Genomic DNA, 15,607 nt, shown 5'->3' with positions numbered 1-15,607 from the left:
GCAGCGGGATCTTCCGGGGAGCTTTCTAATAGGTTTATTGTAGATTGGGGGCACTAATTCTCTCAGGTTGGGAATCCTCTTACTTACTAATTTGGTTACTCGTATTGTAGAACAATTGTTCTGGGAGCAGCGTAACCGACGAAGCTTCCTTTCTGATGGACTTAGGTCCTACGAGCCTGTGCCTAAAAACCGTGGTCATCTTCACTGGGGTCCTTTTTCTGACCCCTTCTCCCATCCCTGGGGTCCCAGCAGATGGAAATGCCATCAGCCCCACCGCTTTTGATGCCCCCGAGTACCACGTACCAAGAGGCAGCTGGTAGGGGAGCACTTCTTTGGTGCCAAGCCCATCCATCAAGCTGAAGAGATGGTCATTGACTTCCCCTTGAAGCCTTTTGATCATTATGAGTTTAATGAAAATCAGTTCTTGGGTGCAGTGTCCCCAGTGATCATAGAATCATAGAATGGTTAGAGTTGGAAGGGACTTTAAGATCATCTAGTCCAACCCCCTGCCCTGGGCAGGGACAGCTCCCACCAGACCAGGTTACTCAAAGCCCCAACGTGGCCTTGAGCAGTGTTGGGACAGCCACAGCTTCTCAGGGCAACCTGGGCCAGGGTCTCACCACCCTCACAGCAAAGAAGTTCTTACCCAGATCTCATCTCAATCTCCCCTCTTTCAGTGTCAAACCCTTCCCCTTCCTCCTATGGCTCCCCTCCCTGATCCAGAGTCCCTCCCCAGCTTTCCTGGAGCCCCTTGAGGGACTGGAAGGGGCTCTAAGGTCTCCCCGGAGCCTTCTCTCCTCCAGGCTGAACCCCCCCCAACTCTCTCCGCTTGTTCCCACAGCAGAGGGGCTCCAGCCCTCCCAGCATGTCCATGGCCTCCTGTGGCCTCGTTCCACCAGGTCCATGTCCTTCTGATGTTGGTGGCTCCAGAGCTGGACATTGAGCTCCTTCAGCCTGATGCAGAACTGGGAGAGGGGGCTCAGTGTACATGTCTTCCTAAAATAACATGTGCACTAGGACAAGTCTAGTGAGTTTATTTGGATTTTTGCTGATTTATCTCTGAGCAGAGCCCCAGGTCTATCTCAGCAGTAATAGATAAGCCTTTCACGAGCTCCTGAAGGTACACACACGATGAGATGCTGAGCTGTCTCCTTACCTCGGAGGTAACGGCCGGGTCATCTGCTGATTGTGAGAGCCTTGTACTGTTAAAAAATTACATCTCCACAAATTATTTGGTTTATTTTTAAAAGTGCAGAAGGTCAAAGTATCTGCAAATCTTTCTCTTTTAAAAGTGCTATCCTGGAGACACCTCGGCGCGCAACGAACATCTCGCCCAGGGCACCTGGAAGTTTTCCAGCTCCTGGATAATTTTTTTTTTTCCTTACTCTGCTGAAGGTTCACGGGCTTTATTAAACCAGGCATTTCTGGGGAGAGGAGAAAAACCACACACAACTCTCTCATCCCAGGTCGGCGTTGCCTTTCCTCTCCGTTAAACACATCTTTGTCTATTAAGGCTGCTCCTTTTTCACTGCCGACTTCTTCTCGCTCCCGACAGACCAGTTTGAGCTCCCGGTGCTTGGATGGCCAGCGATGTAGATCCCAGTGGAGCTGTGGGATGGCACCAGTGTGGTGACCCGCCACGGCGTCCTGATGCACCGTGGTGATTGCCACCCGGCTCTCTGTGCCGTCACATCGCATCACGGTGCCTTCCAAGGGGGGGTTTCACTGCTGGCTTGTGGGACATCTTAGGCTGCTGAAGAAATACGGGTGATGTGGGCCTACCATCTGGGTGTCCATCTGTCTGCCTCTCACCTTCCTCCCTCTCCTTTTGAGTTATTTATTATCAGGTGGGCAATTTAAAATGCTCATAGAAAGGGTGAAGAGCAAAGATTTTGAAAACTAGAAGCTGGGCAGAGCAGAGCCTCCAGAGTTGGTCTCTGGTTGGTCTCTGCTTAAAGAGTGGGTGTCAGGAGGATGGGGCCAGTCTTTTTTCAGTGGTGCCCAGGGACAGGACAAGAGGAAATGGGCACAAACTTGAACATGGGAAGTTCCATCTAAACATGAGGAGGAACTTCTTTGCTGTGAGGGTGGCAGAGCCCTGGAAGAGGCTGCCCAGAGAGGTGGTGGAGTCTCCTTCTCTGGAGACATTCAAACCCCACCTGGACACGTTCCTGTGCAACCTGCTGTGGGTGGCCCTGCTTTGGCAGGGGGTTGGACTAGATGATCTCCAGAGGTCCCTTCCGACCCCATATGACTCTGTGATTCTGTGAAAAATGTCTTTATTACGCAGGCATCTTCTTGTTTTCCACCTCTGGTTTGTGCTGTGTTGTCATTATGTAGATGGTTTTGGTGCAGGTCAAAACTGGTCCTTCACAGGTGAATGTGGTTGGCCACAAAGCAGCTCACGAGTCCGTCTTTGCCCTTCCCATAGATTTCACCTGGCCAAGACATGGCAGATGTCAGTAAACAGAACCAGTTGGCAGGTTTTTGCAGTTTATCAGGAGACCTAAGAAGCCACGTGGAGGCTTTTGCAGTCTGAAAGCAAAGGATTTTGTTGCAAATATTAAAGGCAGTAGGAAATTTTTAAGTCCTGCCTAGGCCAGGTTTGGTGAGGAGGCTCCATCCCTGGAAGAGCCACCAAGGTTTGCACGAGATGAAGCTTCTCTTGAGTTGACCATGTCAAGGCTTGGAGGCTTGTGTGTGTCCGTCAGCAAAACCTTATTGGGGTTGAGGAGCAGCAGTGAGTACGTGTTAGTAGAAACGTGAGATTTTACTTTCATACACATTAAAATAGCAGTTGATTGAAGACCTTTGAAGGTCTCATTGGTGCTAAATGTTTGACTTCTACGACTGCACGTGCTGTGAGTAGAACTTGAGGTGAAAGAGAGATTCAGAGATGGGTCTTGGCTGACATCTCTTGGGTGTGAGCAAGCATTTTAAGTACACGTTGTGGCTCCCTGAGAATTCTACCCAACATCAAGAGTGCCCGAATCTCAGGGTTTGTGGTCCCCTGGGTAGGTGCTCCAAGCTTACACTGTTTCGGGGTGTTTTGAGGAACAAAGACAAGGGGGTGCAGTGTTGAGTCAAATGTAATCCCAGTAGTAAAACTGAGAATACATTTCAAAATCAAAATTTGGAAAGTTTCACTGAGAACGTGTTGAGATGTGCCGTAATGTTCCTTCAAAAAATGGTTATTTCTCAGAGTGAGAACATCTCCGTTTGTCGTGCTTTCAAAGTTTTCCCTCTACTATTTTTTTTTCCCTGAGCAAAAAAACTAATATTCAGCTTAATTACATTCATGAACGGTTCGAAACCCTTCGGGGTTCACTTTTAAACTTTAACTTTTGCTAAAAAAAAAAAAAAAATAAAAATAAGCCATTGGCAGCACACTGTTGCAGGAGAGCTGGTGGTCACAGGGAAGAGGAAGGGGACAAGAAGCTGGTCGTGAACGGTGGGAAATAGTTGACTTTCCAGTCGCTCTGCGTTTCGTTACTGGGAACTGCTGCTGCACCGCTGAGTTTCGCTTGCAAAAAGATGAGCTCTGTATTTGAACAGCAGAGATGATGACGGCGTTTATGGTTTCTATTTAACGCCGCTGGTGTTTGCCCACGAAATGCCCTCCAAGTCCCTCGGCTGCTTTAAAAGAAAAAAAATCTTTATTTTATTTCAGCTTTTTCCGCTCTTGGTCGGCGGGTCGGGGCGGGCTGACGGGATTAACTGACCGGCGTTTCCTCTGGGAGCGTTTGCGGGTGATTGAATTTCTTGCAATCAACAGCCCATTGCCCCTCATCGCCTCCCCCCCCCCCCCCCTTCCTCCTCATTTTTCTCGGTGACTAATTGGTGATGACAGATGTCACCTGCGCGGTGACGCCGGCGCTGCCTTCCCAGCACCGAGGGGGAGAGGAATAGGCTTCTCTGCACATGAGAGCTCATCAGTGGCAGGTTTGCTCCTTGTTTTTTTATTCTTTCTTTTTTTTACAGTTAATTAGTAACATCTCTCCACTACATTAACAGAAGCAGCCAGAAAGGCCATATTTACCATTGATTTTTTTTTTTTTCTTTTCTCGCAAAGGCGAGTAGCAATTTTCTCAGCTGTAACAGGAAAGAAATGGGATAGAATATGCAGACAGATGTGCCTGTCTCTCGCGTGCACGAGGAGGGACGTGCGGTGCACGTACCAGCCTGTCTGCGAGTCTCCCCTTGGAGATCTGCTGCCCAGGCTGTGTCCAAAACGAGCTCAGGTATGAAAAGAGAAATAGCTCAGATTTAGCGCGGTTAAAGAAATGATATGAAAGTAGTTTGTATCATTTCTAGGCGGCTTTAAAAAAAAAAAAGAAAACGGGTTTCATCCAGTTCTGGGGTCACCAACATCAGAAGGACATGGACCTGTTGGAGCGGGGCCAGAGGAAGCCACAGAGATGTTGGGAGGGCTGGAGCCCCTCTGCTGTGAGGACAGGCTGAGAGAGTTGGGGGAGTTCCGCCTGGAGGAGAGAAGGCTCCGGGGAGACCTTAGAGCCCCTTGCAGTCCCTCAAGGGGCTCCAGGAAAGCTGGGGAGGGACTCTTGGTCAGGGAGGGGAGCCATAGGATGAGGGGGAAGGATTTGACACTGAAGGAGGGGAGATTGAGATGGGATCTCGGGAAGAAATTCTTGAGTTCAGGACAAGGACCTTAAGAATATGATGAGGGTGGTGAGAGCCTGGCCCAGGTTGCCCAGAGAAGCTGTGGCTGCCCCATCCCTGGAGGGGTTCTAGACCAGGTTGGAGGGGGCTTTGATCAACCTGGTCTGGTGGGAGGTGTCCCTGCCCAGGACAGGGGTTTGGAGCTGGGTGGTCAAAATCTCCCCAGTCTTTGGGAGTTTTTGTGTTTTGGGTACATACGTGGTGTTTTGGAAGAGCCCTTGGTCTAATTCTGCGCGGGGCTGAGTCAGGAGTGAATTCCTTGAACGGTAACATCAGGCGTTGTTGACTTGCATGAACGACAGTGATTTATAGCGAGGTTCGTAATGTCATAGAAGAGGCATCATAAAAATTAGTCCTGCATGACTTGTTTCTAAGAACGTCATTATGGCACCAAGAACTAATGAATTACCACGGGAGAAAGCCAGAAGGGAGGAAGGATGTATGGCCAGGAGGAGAGATCTTTTACTTGGTGAATTAGTATCGTCGCGTATGGGTATGAAAAGCCCTGAACATACGCTGATGTACCCTGACAACCCCGGCGTGTGGTCGGGAAAACCCCGACCCGACGCGTGCGAACGCATCAAACGTAGACACATACGAGCTGTGCCACCACCGTCTCCGCCCGCGTCGGGAGGATGGATTTGAAGGAGATAGCAGTAACTTGTCCGATCTGATACTTTTTGGGGCCAGTGAATTACACCAATTTCATATCTCCCTTCTGATAGAACATCTGCTTCTCTCCTAGCTGTTGGAAACAAGACCAAAATATAATTATTTAACGATGGGACCAAAGCACTGCGATTCATTCGGTTCTTGTTTCTCCATTTCACCCATTGAATCGCTTAATGCGGGACGATGAGAGCTCCTGGATCCACATCCCAGGGTTTTTCCAGGGAACGTCTTCTCGCTGCACATTAGCGTTGGGTTTGAGAAGTGAGATGGAGGATAGATGTTGAAATGTGTCATTTCATCCTGAAATTTCAGATGAAGTTTTTAACCGCCCGTGTGAAATGTGGAGATTTTGCTTGAGTTCCCCTCCCAAGGAATGTTCTTGGTGCCTTCACGTCGGTTCTTTGTTCTTCACGCCGGCGGTGCCTCCAGACAGATGGCCTCCAGGATCCATCCCTACATCAAAGGCTGTTCCTCGTACTGAAAACCAGGTTCTTTAGTAGCACAAACCCTCTGTCCTTGGCTGTTTTCCTCGATCTGGAGGAAAAATGCTCCCGGTTACCGCCCCCACCTCCTCATGGGTGTATCCGGAACGTGGAAGTCATGGGTTGCTTTGATACTCTCAGATCCATCAAAAATGAATCTTCCAGTGTTGAAGTAGCGCCGTGTGAAACTACAGCTCCTCTCATCTGCTGGGCTGTTAAATTAGAAACAATTAACGATGCGTTACGAATTTAATGTAATTGGAAATTCCTATTTGTGTGATGGCCAGGGCACGGTAAAATTGGGCGGCTCACGCTCTACACCCCAAGTTTCTGTTTCATTTTGAGTTGTTCTATTTCTTTCCGTAATGTACGTGAATATCGATTTATTTTTTTCGAAGAACATTAAGAAAAATTTCTGATTTTTTTAAACTAAGAAGATGGATATCTATTACAGATCTTCTTTAAGGATATTTTAGGGGAAAAATAGTGGAAATCCTCCCCGTTTCAGGTGCTGGGTGTTCCCTGTGCGGCATCTCGTGAGTGACACGGATTCCTCCAGCGAGTGTTTTTTCTCACTTCTGACTTTCACACTTTCCTCTACGGAAGGTGTAAGATGGGTCAAAAAGGTTCTGGGCAAAAAAAAAAAAAAAAAAAAAATTAAAAAAAAAGACTAAATTCTCCAAATGCAGGAGTGTAGCAAAAGGCTGGATTGCCCAGGCTGGGGCTGTACTGAGCGACACCAGACAATAAGCACGGACTTGATGTTATTCCTGGAATTAAAATGCCATATAAATCGTTTTTTCCTTTTAACGCTGAGGATTTGGAGCTGAGAATCATGTTCTTATGTCATACTTGAAATTCATGCTATACGATAACCGATTTCAAGTGCTAAAGCTAAGGAAAATATCGCAAGGGGAAGGGAGGGAGAGGCTTGAATTAATCCACGAGGTTTATATTTTAACTTGAATAAAACATCTTGGGTTTTTTTTTCTGAAATGAAATGCTTAACTTAAAGCCAGAACGTTCCTTTTATGTTTAAATGCATTTAGTGAAATGTTCAGAACTGAAATAGATAAAAATTCGTCCCTATGTATTTAAAAAAAAAATCAAATCAAGGAATTGAAATAATTGTTAGAAGGCATAAAAAAAAATATTGCAAGGTAGTGTCTTGGCTGAAAATCTTCATTTGATGTCTTGAAATATCATTTTGGCCTCGGAGGGTGTGGGATATTTAGGGAAGGTGTGATTCGCAGGAGGCTGAAGATTCAAAGTGTGATAGTTTTCTCCTTTTTGCTGAAATAATATCGAGTTTCCAATCTTCTCAGGGAGCTCTAATTGACAGCATTTTAAAATCACAGGTAGCCTATAGTAGATGTTCTTATTTTAACAGGCTTTAAGAGTAAAACAGTGGCAATTGCTTGAATGGTCTTCCTTTAGGTAAGGTTATAATTTAAAAAAAAAAAAAAATACTAAATTGATAGTGTCGTGAAGATTAACCGCTTTCTCTGAGATGCAGGCAGCTCCTACATATAGTCCAATCTCCTTTTGTATTAATTTATCCCCCTGGAAAATGAGTATATTTTTTCATTTAGGCGCGTGGCAGGTGGTACGTGCAGAACAGGCTTAAATGTTCAATGTGAATTAAACGCGAGTAACTATAAAACGCGCAAATTTTAGTTGTTTTAAAAGCAGAAAAGTTAAATTCATCTTGATCCATTCGGGTCTTGGTCCTCAATGCAGATTTCCAGGAGAGCTTTTAGGGTCTGTATTGCGGGCATCTAAAAGCAACATTTTCTGTATGCACAGTGACTTCTCAACTTATTTTTCGTCTTAGATTTATAACTTCTTTCCTTAAACGTTCTTTAATTTTTATTTTTTTTTTTTTCTGATTTCTGTCAACTGGTAAATGTGTAAAAAAAAAAAAAAGAAAAAAAGAAAATGAATTATTTTTTGGACGGGGGTACCAAACCTGTGCTGAGGTCAGTGTGTGTGGACATATATATGTGTGTGTATATACATATTATATATATATATATAGTCCTTCTGAGCACTCAAGTAAAAACATGAGATGTTTAATAACTTGGATCTTAGAGGATGTGCACCCTTGTCTTTTACCAGGAGAGGCTCATAAATAAACCATCTATTGCCATCTCTGCAATAACAATATTATATTTTCTCGATACCAAATCCCTTATGGGATATAATTCCAAGGGTTTGGGTTTTTTTTTTCAGTCATTCATTCGTCACCTATTGTATATCGCACAGAAGCTTTTTCTGGTCTCTAAAAATACCATTTAAAGGGTAGAAAGATGCGGCTAATAGGTTCTCCTCCCTGCCTGCGTGCAGAAATGAATATATATGTAAAAAAAACTTCAAAAAAAACCCCACAACCAAACCAACCCATGAAAAGTATTAAAAAAAAAAAAAACAACCTGTCTTTTTGAGCTAGGTCTCATATTCCTATTATTTTGAATTACAAAGAGCCGGTGATTGCTGGGTACGGGAAGCGGTGGTGAACTGGGATGTCAATCATGACGTTTTGCCTGAAGTTGTTTTAAAATCCCACAAATAGTTGACCTTGTGCCCGGTTTATAACGGGTCTTTCTATCACAAACACGGGCTGGGAACAAGTAGGTCTGAACACCTCCATCAAGCCTATTTCTATATTTTTGAAGAAAATTTTGCTTTAGGAGTTCGACGATGGGTCCTGCTGGCAAAGTAACGATAGGGTCACAAAACTCACGGCTTACGCTGGATGAAAACTACCGGAGGGGGTTGGTTCCGAGTTTGATGTGATGCGTTTCGCTTGGAAAATAAACCCAACGGTCCCGTTTTCACGCTGGCCTTGTAGGGAGGGAGGTGTTTGTTCCCACCGCCGCGAGAGCGGAGAGGGATGCGCTTTGCCGGGAGTTCATCTAAAGCCCGTCAGGCTAAAATCAGCGCCTGTCAGACCCCGACGACGACGGTGGATTGATCTCGCGTAGTCGCATGAAAGATTGAAGGATTTCAGCCATCGCTTGCTGGGATAATTTCAGGTTATATGTCTCTCTATATTGTCCTATTGTACTGTATATGTTTGCTATTCACTGCCGGCAACAATGACAGCGAAATTGCTTTTGTCAGCGAGAGCTCTACGGAGTTTACTGGAAGCCAGAGTAAAACCCACGCTCGGTGGACCAGAGCTCCAGTCCCAATCTTGCTGCTTTTCACCTCAGTTTTTCGGTATTATTTTTCATAAGTTGACTCCTAACGGGTCAACCCCGCTGTGTCCGTGGGGATGAGGTCACGAAGGGTGTGGTTTCACCCCCAGGTTTTAGATACTTTAAAAGTAGGTGCCACCATCGGGTGGTTTGAGTAGCTCTTTGGGTTCCATCACCTGTGTTAGGGGGATGTTCTCAATCTCTATGGGGGGACCTTAGACACCCATATATATGTAGTCACCCAAATGTACATGCCTACACTTGGAGCTGATGATCGCACCAGTTTCTGAACACCCAACAGGTTTTGATGGCAGAGAGGTGCCAGGTTGCTGTTCTTTACCAGGAGGATGGATATTCGGTGGAGGAACCACAGACCAGAGGGTTTTGTGGTGGAACTGAGAGTCTCTACAGACCTTCAAGTGCCAAAATAGTTAATAACGGGGTATTCTGAATTGTTGTGTTAGATTTAAGTACCAGAACTCAACCAGAAAAGCCCCGTAGGTTTTTCTGTGTGCTTTTTCCCAAGCACTTGGTACTTCTCTGGAGATGTTGACCTACCTTCAGCTGCAGAAGAAGACAATGTGCTTATAATACAAGAGTCAACATATAGACTAGACCAGGAGCCCAGATCTCCTCGCTCTGACCGGGAAGCGAAACAGTCGCATCGTTGTCATATAAATGTACCCAGAATTAAGACTTTTGCCTGATGTTTGCACATTATTGAGCTCGGTGGCCCGTGACTAAGGACGCTGAGCGTGATCCCAGTGCAAATAACGGAGCACGACTCGGCGACCGAAAGCGCCGAGACTCGGGCTTTAATATTTTCTTTCAACACATCATTACTCTGGAAACGCCGCTGGGAAATTCCTTAATTCCCTCTGGCTTGGGATTGATCGCAGTAAGTGAGAGGTGATAATATTTGTTATTAATAATAGCGATATTAATGGCTTTTAATAGTAATTTAGGGCTAATATAAGAGAATGCTAAGCGAGTATTCAGTCAACGTCATGCTTTGTACCTAAAGCTGTTCTTCAGAGGCTGTTTAGATAGTACAACGCGCTTAACGATCTCACAGTAAATTAACGCTACTAATACAGTTCGCAGGATGCGTGTGGGGACTGACCAAAAAGATTTGCATTAATTAAAAACATAAATCGCTTTTTGGTTGGATGCCAGCGGTGAAAACCCATTTTTCAGGGCTGGTGTCGCCCTTGAAAATGGACCTTACATGTAATTTTTTCCCCCCCGAGAAGGTTAAGTAACTGTGGCTGCTCCATCCAGGTACATGTGCTGAATCAGGAGGCATCTGATCACTTAAATTATTGTTGAAAAAGAAATATTATTTTTTTTTTATTTATATTGATGGGCCAGCTTTCACATGGACTTGGTGGGCAACAGCCAAACCCTTGAATTCCATAAAGAGATGCTCTTCTAATATGAATTTTACTGCTTGAAACTCCAGTTTAGCCATTTCTGGGTTTTCCACGTAGACCAAACACTTCTCCATGGTGTAAATATTAAGTCTCGCTGTCTTTCCCTTTTCATTGTATCCCACTTGGATGCAATGATCTACTAAGTCCTGTGCTGGAGCGCCCTCCTTGGTTTCTGCTCTTCCCAGACCAAGTGGGTTTGTGGGCCTGGGGCTTTGAGCGGTCAATGATTGCTTGTTTATGAGGTTAAATACTTGTGGTTTGGGGCAGAAGAGGCAAAACTAGTGAAATAAGAGTGAACGAAGGAACGTATCACACTGGTACAAGACCTAATTCCTAATTATCCCGAGGAAGTTGCCTACTGGAGCTTTGAGTGCTGCTTTTCGCTTTAGAGGATGGTTCAGGATGGTGTGTTTTAAGTTGTGATTTTACTGTTAGTTTTTTTTTTTCTCTCTCTCTCTTTCATCCCCTTTTGCTTTATTCACGCTTCTTCCATGCCACCTTGGCCCTTTGTTCCGTAACACCTCAGCTGTGGCCACCACGGCACCTCCCGCCCGCCCCTCCACCCCCGTGCCACCGGCCTCTCTGACTGACTCCTCTCCTTCCCCTCCAGCTGTCCCAAGTTCCAGTGTCCTCCCCTCTGCCCCCCGAGATGTGGTCCCTGTTTTGGTCTCCAGCCGATTTGTCCGTCTCAGCTGGCGCCCACCCGCAGAACCCAGAGGCAGCGTCCAGACGTACACGGTCTTCTTCTCCAGGGATGGCGTCAACAGGTAGGTGTCACCAGACCATGGCTTTTCTCTGGATGGGGAATGGTCCTAAGAGGGCCGGAGGTCTTTATGAGTGTCTTGCGAACGGTTCTCGACCTTGTGTTCTTCTCCCCATGGTAAGTGTGAAGCTAAAACGCCTTTTGTTGGGTGTATTTTTGTCGACATCGCATCAACGTTTCCATAACGGCACTCATTGTCTTGATGTGAAGGACCATTTGCGTTGACAGTGATACCTACGGATCTTATCTCCTCCAACTATTACTCAGGTGTCTAACATAAAATATCTTTAGCTCCATATTTTACCTTTTGTCTTCCTCTGAAGACGCAAGCTCAAGTGGTCTTTGCATCGCCGGCCGAGGTGAAGTTGTTCAGCCCAAATCAGCCGGAGAGAAGGACGGCTTTTAGAGCAACACAAATGGTGTGAGACCTTAAAAACAGCCAGGGAGGGGGTTGTGGAGATTTTACGTGATTGGAAATATAATGGACCGGCCTGGGCTGTGCCGGCCCCGTGGATTAGAGCCGCACAGCAGATAGCTCGTTTGTGATAATGGCACTGTAGATTGATCGATGTTTGCACGATTCCTCATTGTATAGGGTCATTTCACACTCCAGAAGGTACTGCCTATTTACTTGGGGTTTGTTTTGTTTTCCCAACTTCATAAATGGTTTTATGCCTGAGAAAAACCTTGTTTTTTTCTGTTCTTCATCATGAAAAACTCCCTTGAAGCAGCCTGGCCTGTATTTCACAGCACTCCTGATGCACTTAAGCTCCCCAGCTGGTACCTCGTCCTTGTGTGTGTGCTGGTGGCAGCTCAGCTTCTGGGGGGACTTGAGTAGGAACCTGTAGCCAGTTGAAAAATGAGTGGACGTGTGTCGGATTCATGAGGGCTAAAGAAGGTGGAACCCCATAGTTATCAAGAGGGGAGATTGAGATGAGATCTGGGGAAGAAATTCTTTGCTGTGAGGGTGTTGAGACCCTGGCCCAGGTTGCCCAGAGAAGCTGTGGCTGCCCCATCTCTGGAGGTGTTCAAGGCCAGGTTGGAGGGGGCTTGGAGCAACCTGGTGTGGTGGGAGGTGTCCCTGCCCAGGGCAGGGGGTTGGAACTGGATGATCTTTAAGGTCCCTTCCAACCCAAACCGTTCTGTGACTCTATGAAATTGAGCTCCCTTTTGCCGCAGTGTGGGCTTATCCTTCATATGAAAAGGCTTGGTCTTTCAGGCAACGTTTCCTGCCCCTGCCTGGACAGTCACAAGCTTCTCATCTTCATTTCCAACAACGTCCAGTTTTCTTTTATAACCATATAGCCGTTTCTTCACCGAAAGAGTTGTAAAGCCCTGGAACTGGCTGCGCAGGGGAGTGGTGGAGTGACCATCCCTGGAGGGATTTAAAAGCTTGGCAGATGTGGTGCTGAGGGACATGGGTTAGTGGTGGTTTGGTCAGTGTCGGGTTGATGGTTGGACTCGATGATCTGAGAGGTCCCTTCGAACCTAGACCGTTCTATGGTGGGAGCGGAGTGAGGAAGATGGGACAGTGGTCCAGAGTTCAGATCATCATCCTGTGTCAGATCGTCTCCGGTTGTGACTAGTGGGTATGAAATGAGAACGACACCTCACTGGAGCATCAGGAACATCAGGAGACACGTTGAGGGTTCTAAGGCACTCAGGAAAGCTATTAATTGGCCCTAGCGAAGTAGCTGGTGCGAAAAGAGTGATGAATGAGTTCAGCGGGAGGCGAGGATGCTCAGCAGCTCCCTTGTCTCCCAGTTGAGGTACCAAAGTGGGGTTCTCAGAGGTGAATCAGATATTCTTGTCCATCTGGGTCTGCAGCCATCGCCACCAGTGATGATGGAAGAGGGTCCTGTGCTGTGCGAGGGGGTTCTCTTCTTCCGTTTATAAAGCGCTTTGGGCTTCGTTGCTGGGCATGAAGTGTTAATGCCGAAGGGCACTGTTGTAATCACATCTCATTTATTTTAAATGTCTTTAAAACATCAGAGCTGCCCCACGCAACTGGGGGAGTCACGTTCTAACTCAGCCTTTTCATTTAACGGCAAGGAGAAAATACTCATACGAGGCTTTTAAATAGTGGGGTTTCTGAGATGATAAAAGAATTCCCTTAACACTTTAACATAATTTTTTTTCCCAGAATTTCCATGATGCTCCTCAAACTCCTGGGTCCCAGGAGGATGCTTTAGGCCCGTTCCCAACACACCTTTTAATCTTAAAGAGTCTCCTGCAGAAAACCTTGGGCTCTCTGTTAAAATAACTAAACAATTAAATAGATAAGATAAAATTAAAATCCCACTCTGCTCCCTCCAGCAAGAGACTCGTAATGCCACCTGCAGTTTAAAACTTTTAGGTTTGTAAACTTTCCGACAAAGTGGGAAATAAAATTAATGGAGTTTTCCTACAAGGAAAAAGCTTTCATGGAATTTTGGAGTTGTTTGTTGTTTACGCGTTATTTTTACGAAAGAGCTATTTTTCTGTTTAGAAAAGAAAAAATAAATATTGGGTTTGACATTGACCTCAGGGATGCAAAGGAATTGTCAGAGAAATTATTTTAAGTCCGGGGGAAGGCCATTTTCCCCGGTTGGGGAGCGGGGAGGAGGATTCGTGTGACGGCGTCACCGAGGCCAACAGGACCCAGAAGACACGCGGCCGCTTTGGGGACCGTCCGGAAAAACAGTGTTTTGAACCCAGTCTCATAAGGGTTTTTTTGAGCTCGGCCTTTTCAAAGAAAGCCCTTTTGGAAGGGATTGCGTTTCTCGCTGTGGCGTAATGACCGGAGCCCTTCTGATGGGATGCTCTTTAATCTTGGTGCTCGGCTCCGCATCCCGGCGTGGGATCAAACGGCCTCGCTCCCTGGTGAGGGCCGTGGCAGAGAGCACTTAAAGGTAAAAGGCGGCTTGCTCAGAAAAGGATAAAACAAACCTTCAATCTATTAGGAAATAAATAAACAGCCAACCCGTGCGCCCTGCACTCAGGGATAAGTTTGTGGTCGAGATAAAAGTTTGGGTTTTGAAGTGAGTCTAGAAAATTTGCTGGCAATAGCAGGCTGTCGGTGAGAAAAATGAGCAGAAATAGAGGATTTCATCTATAGGATCTGTTAGGAGAGACGTAACTCTTAGTATACATTTGATTGTCCTTGTTTTCTCTTAAAATATAGTGGAACATACTAGTAGAACATAATGCGTGTCTTTCAGTGGATATCGCTCTTCAAGGTATAGGCGGCTACACACACACAAAGACCATAGAAGTCCATCCTGCCTTGCAGAAGTGTTCCAGAAGGAGCTCGTTTAGGTTTCGTTTGATGGTATGAGCTCACTGGAAAAAAAAAAACCCTATTTTTAAGGTCATCCGAAAGATTTAAAATGCAGTGTTTGCCAATGTAATGGGTGAATATCCGGCTTTTGGATTTGTTTCCCGTTTTACTGCTGGGATGTTCCAGCCGTGAGCTCTTGGAGCGGGGCCATCCTTGGGCGCTGCAAGGGCGGAGGTGCTGCTGCTTCTCCTGCATCTCCCACATCCACGTGCTGTTGAAACTTTAATTAATTGATTTTTAATTTACCTAGAGGGTGGTCTTCAGGTGGGAATCATTGGGTCCATCTCCATCTTTAAACCCCTTCCGAACCAACAGCCTTCGTGTCTGGATGTCGCCCACAGTGATTTTTTTGGGGGGTCTGAGCGTTGGCAAAATGGGCCAGATTGGATATTTCAGTCCAATTTTGGCAGGTTCCAATTTCGATGGGATTTGGATGTTGAGATTTGCTCTCGGCCTCACTGTTTGTTTCCCTCTTCTGGGTTGTTGCTGGACGAGGGAGCGTTGATGCACAAAGGCGTTTGATACTTAGGCGGCAGCAGATTAGTCACCATAAAGGAAGAGACATTGTTTATTTTTCCTGATTTGCTCTTGATCTGTCTCTAAAGCAAAAATAAAAAAAAAAAAAAAACAACTCCTCAAATGTAATCTCAAGGTATATTTAATTACCTGTGTGCAGTTTTAAATGAATTCCGCCTTCCCGGTGAGAATTTACATCGCTATATTTAAAATCTAATTTACAACCAAAAAAAATTCACTGTGTTTATTTATAAATAATGAGAAATATTTAGATGCTAATATCTGTTTAACATTTTAGATGAGACGCAACACCCCAAAATACAGTCCGGTTTTTGATGGCAACCTTTGAAATGACAAGTTTGCTTAAATCGCAAAATCACAGAATGATAGGAGGTTGGAAGGGACCTCTGGAGATCATCTACTCCAACCCCCTGTCAAAGCAGGTCCACCCAGAGCAGGTCCCACAGGAACGTGTCCAGGTGGGGTTTGAATGTCTCCAGAGAAGGAGACTCCACCACCTCTCTGGGCAGCCTCTTCCAGGG

General features: G+C 45.8%; 1 protein-coding gene across 1 annotated transcript in view; it reads left to right on the top strand.

The window, feature by feature from the left end:
* Positions 1 to 15,607, top strand: part of LOC141476887 (netrin receptor DCC) — a 579,965-nt gene that overhangs the window by 395,704 nt on the left and 168,654 nt on the right. The window contains exon 8 of the mRNA XM_074165768.1: positions 11,078 to 11,234. Within this exon, the coding sequence (XP_074021869.1) occupies positions 11,078 to 11,234 (157 nt within the window). The remainder of the gene's footprint in view (positions 1 to 11,077; positions 11,235 to 15,607) is intronic.

Source organism: Numenius arquata, chromosome Z (genome assembly GCF_964106895.1).
Source record: "Numenius arquata chromosome Z, bNumArq3.hap1.1, whole genome shotgun sequence".
In the NCBI taxonomy this organism is placed as follows: domain Eukaryota; kingdom Metazoa; phylum Chordata; class Aves; order Charadriiformes; family Scolopacidae; genus Numenius; species Numenius arquata.
The sequence above is the reverse complement of the archived record's forward strand: the minus strand, read 5'-3'. Positions and strand labels throughout refer to the sequence as shown.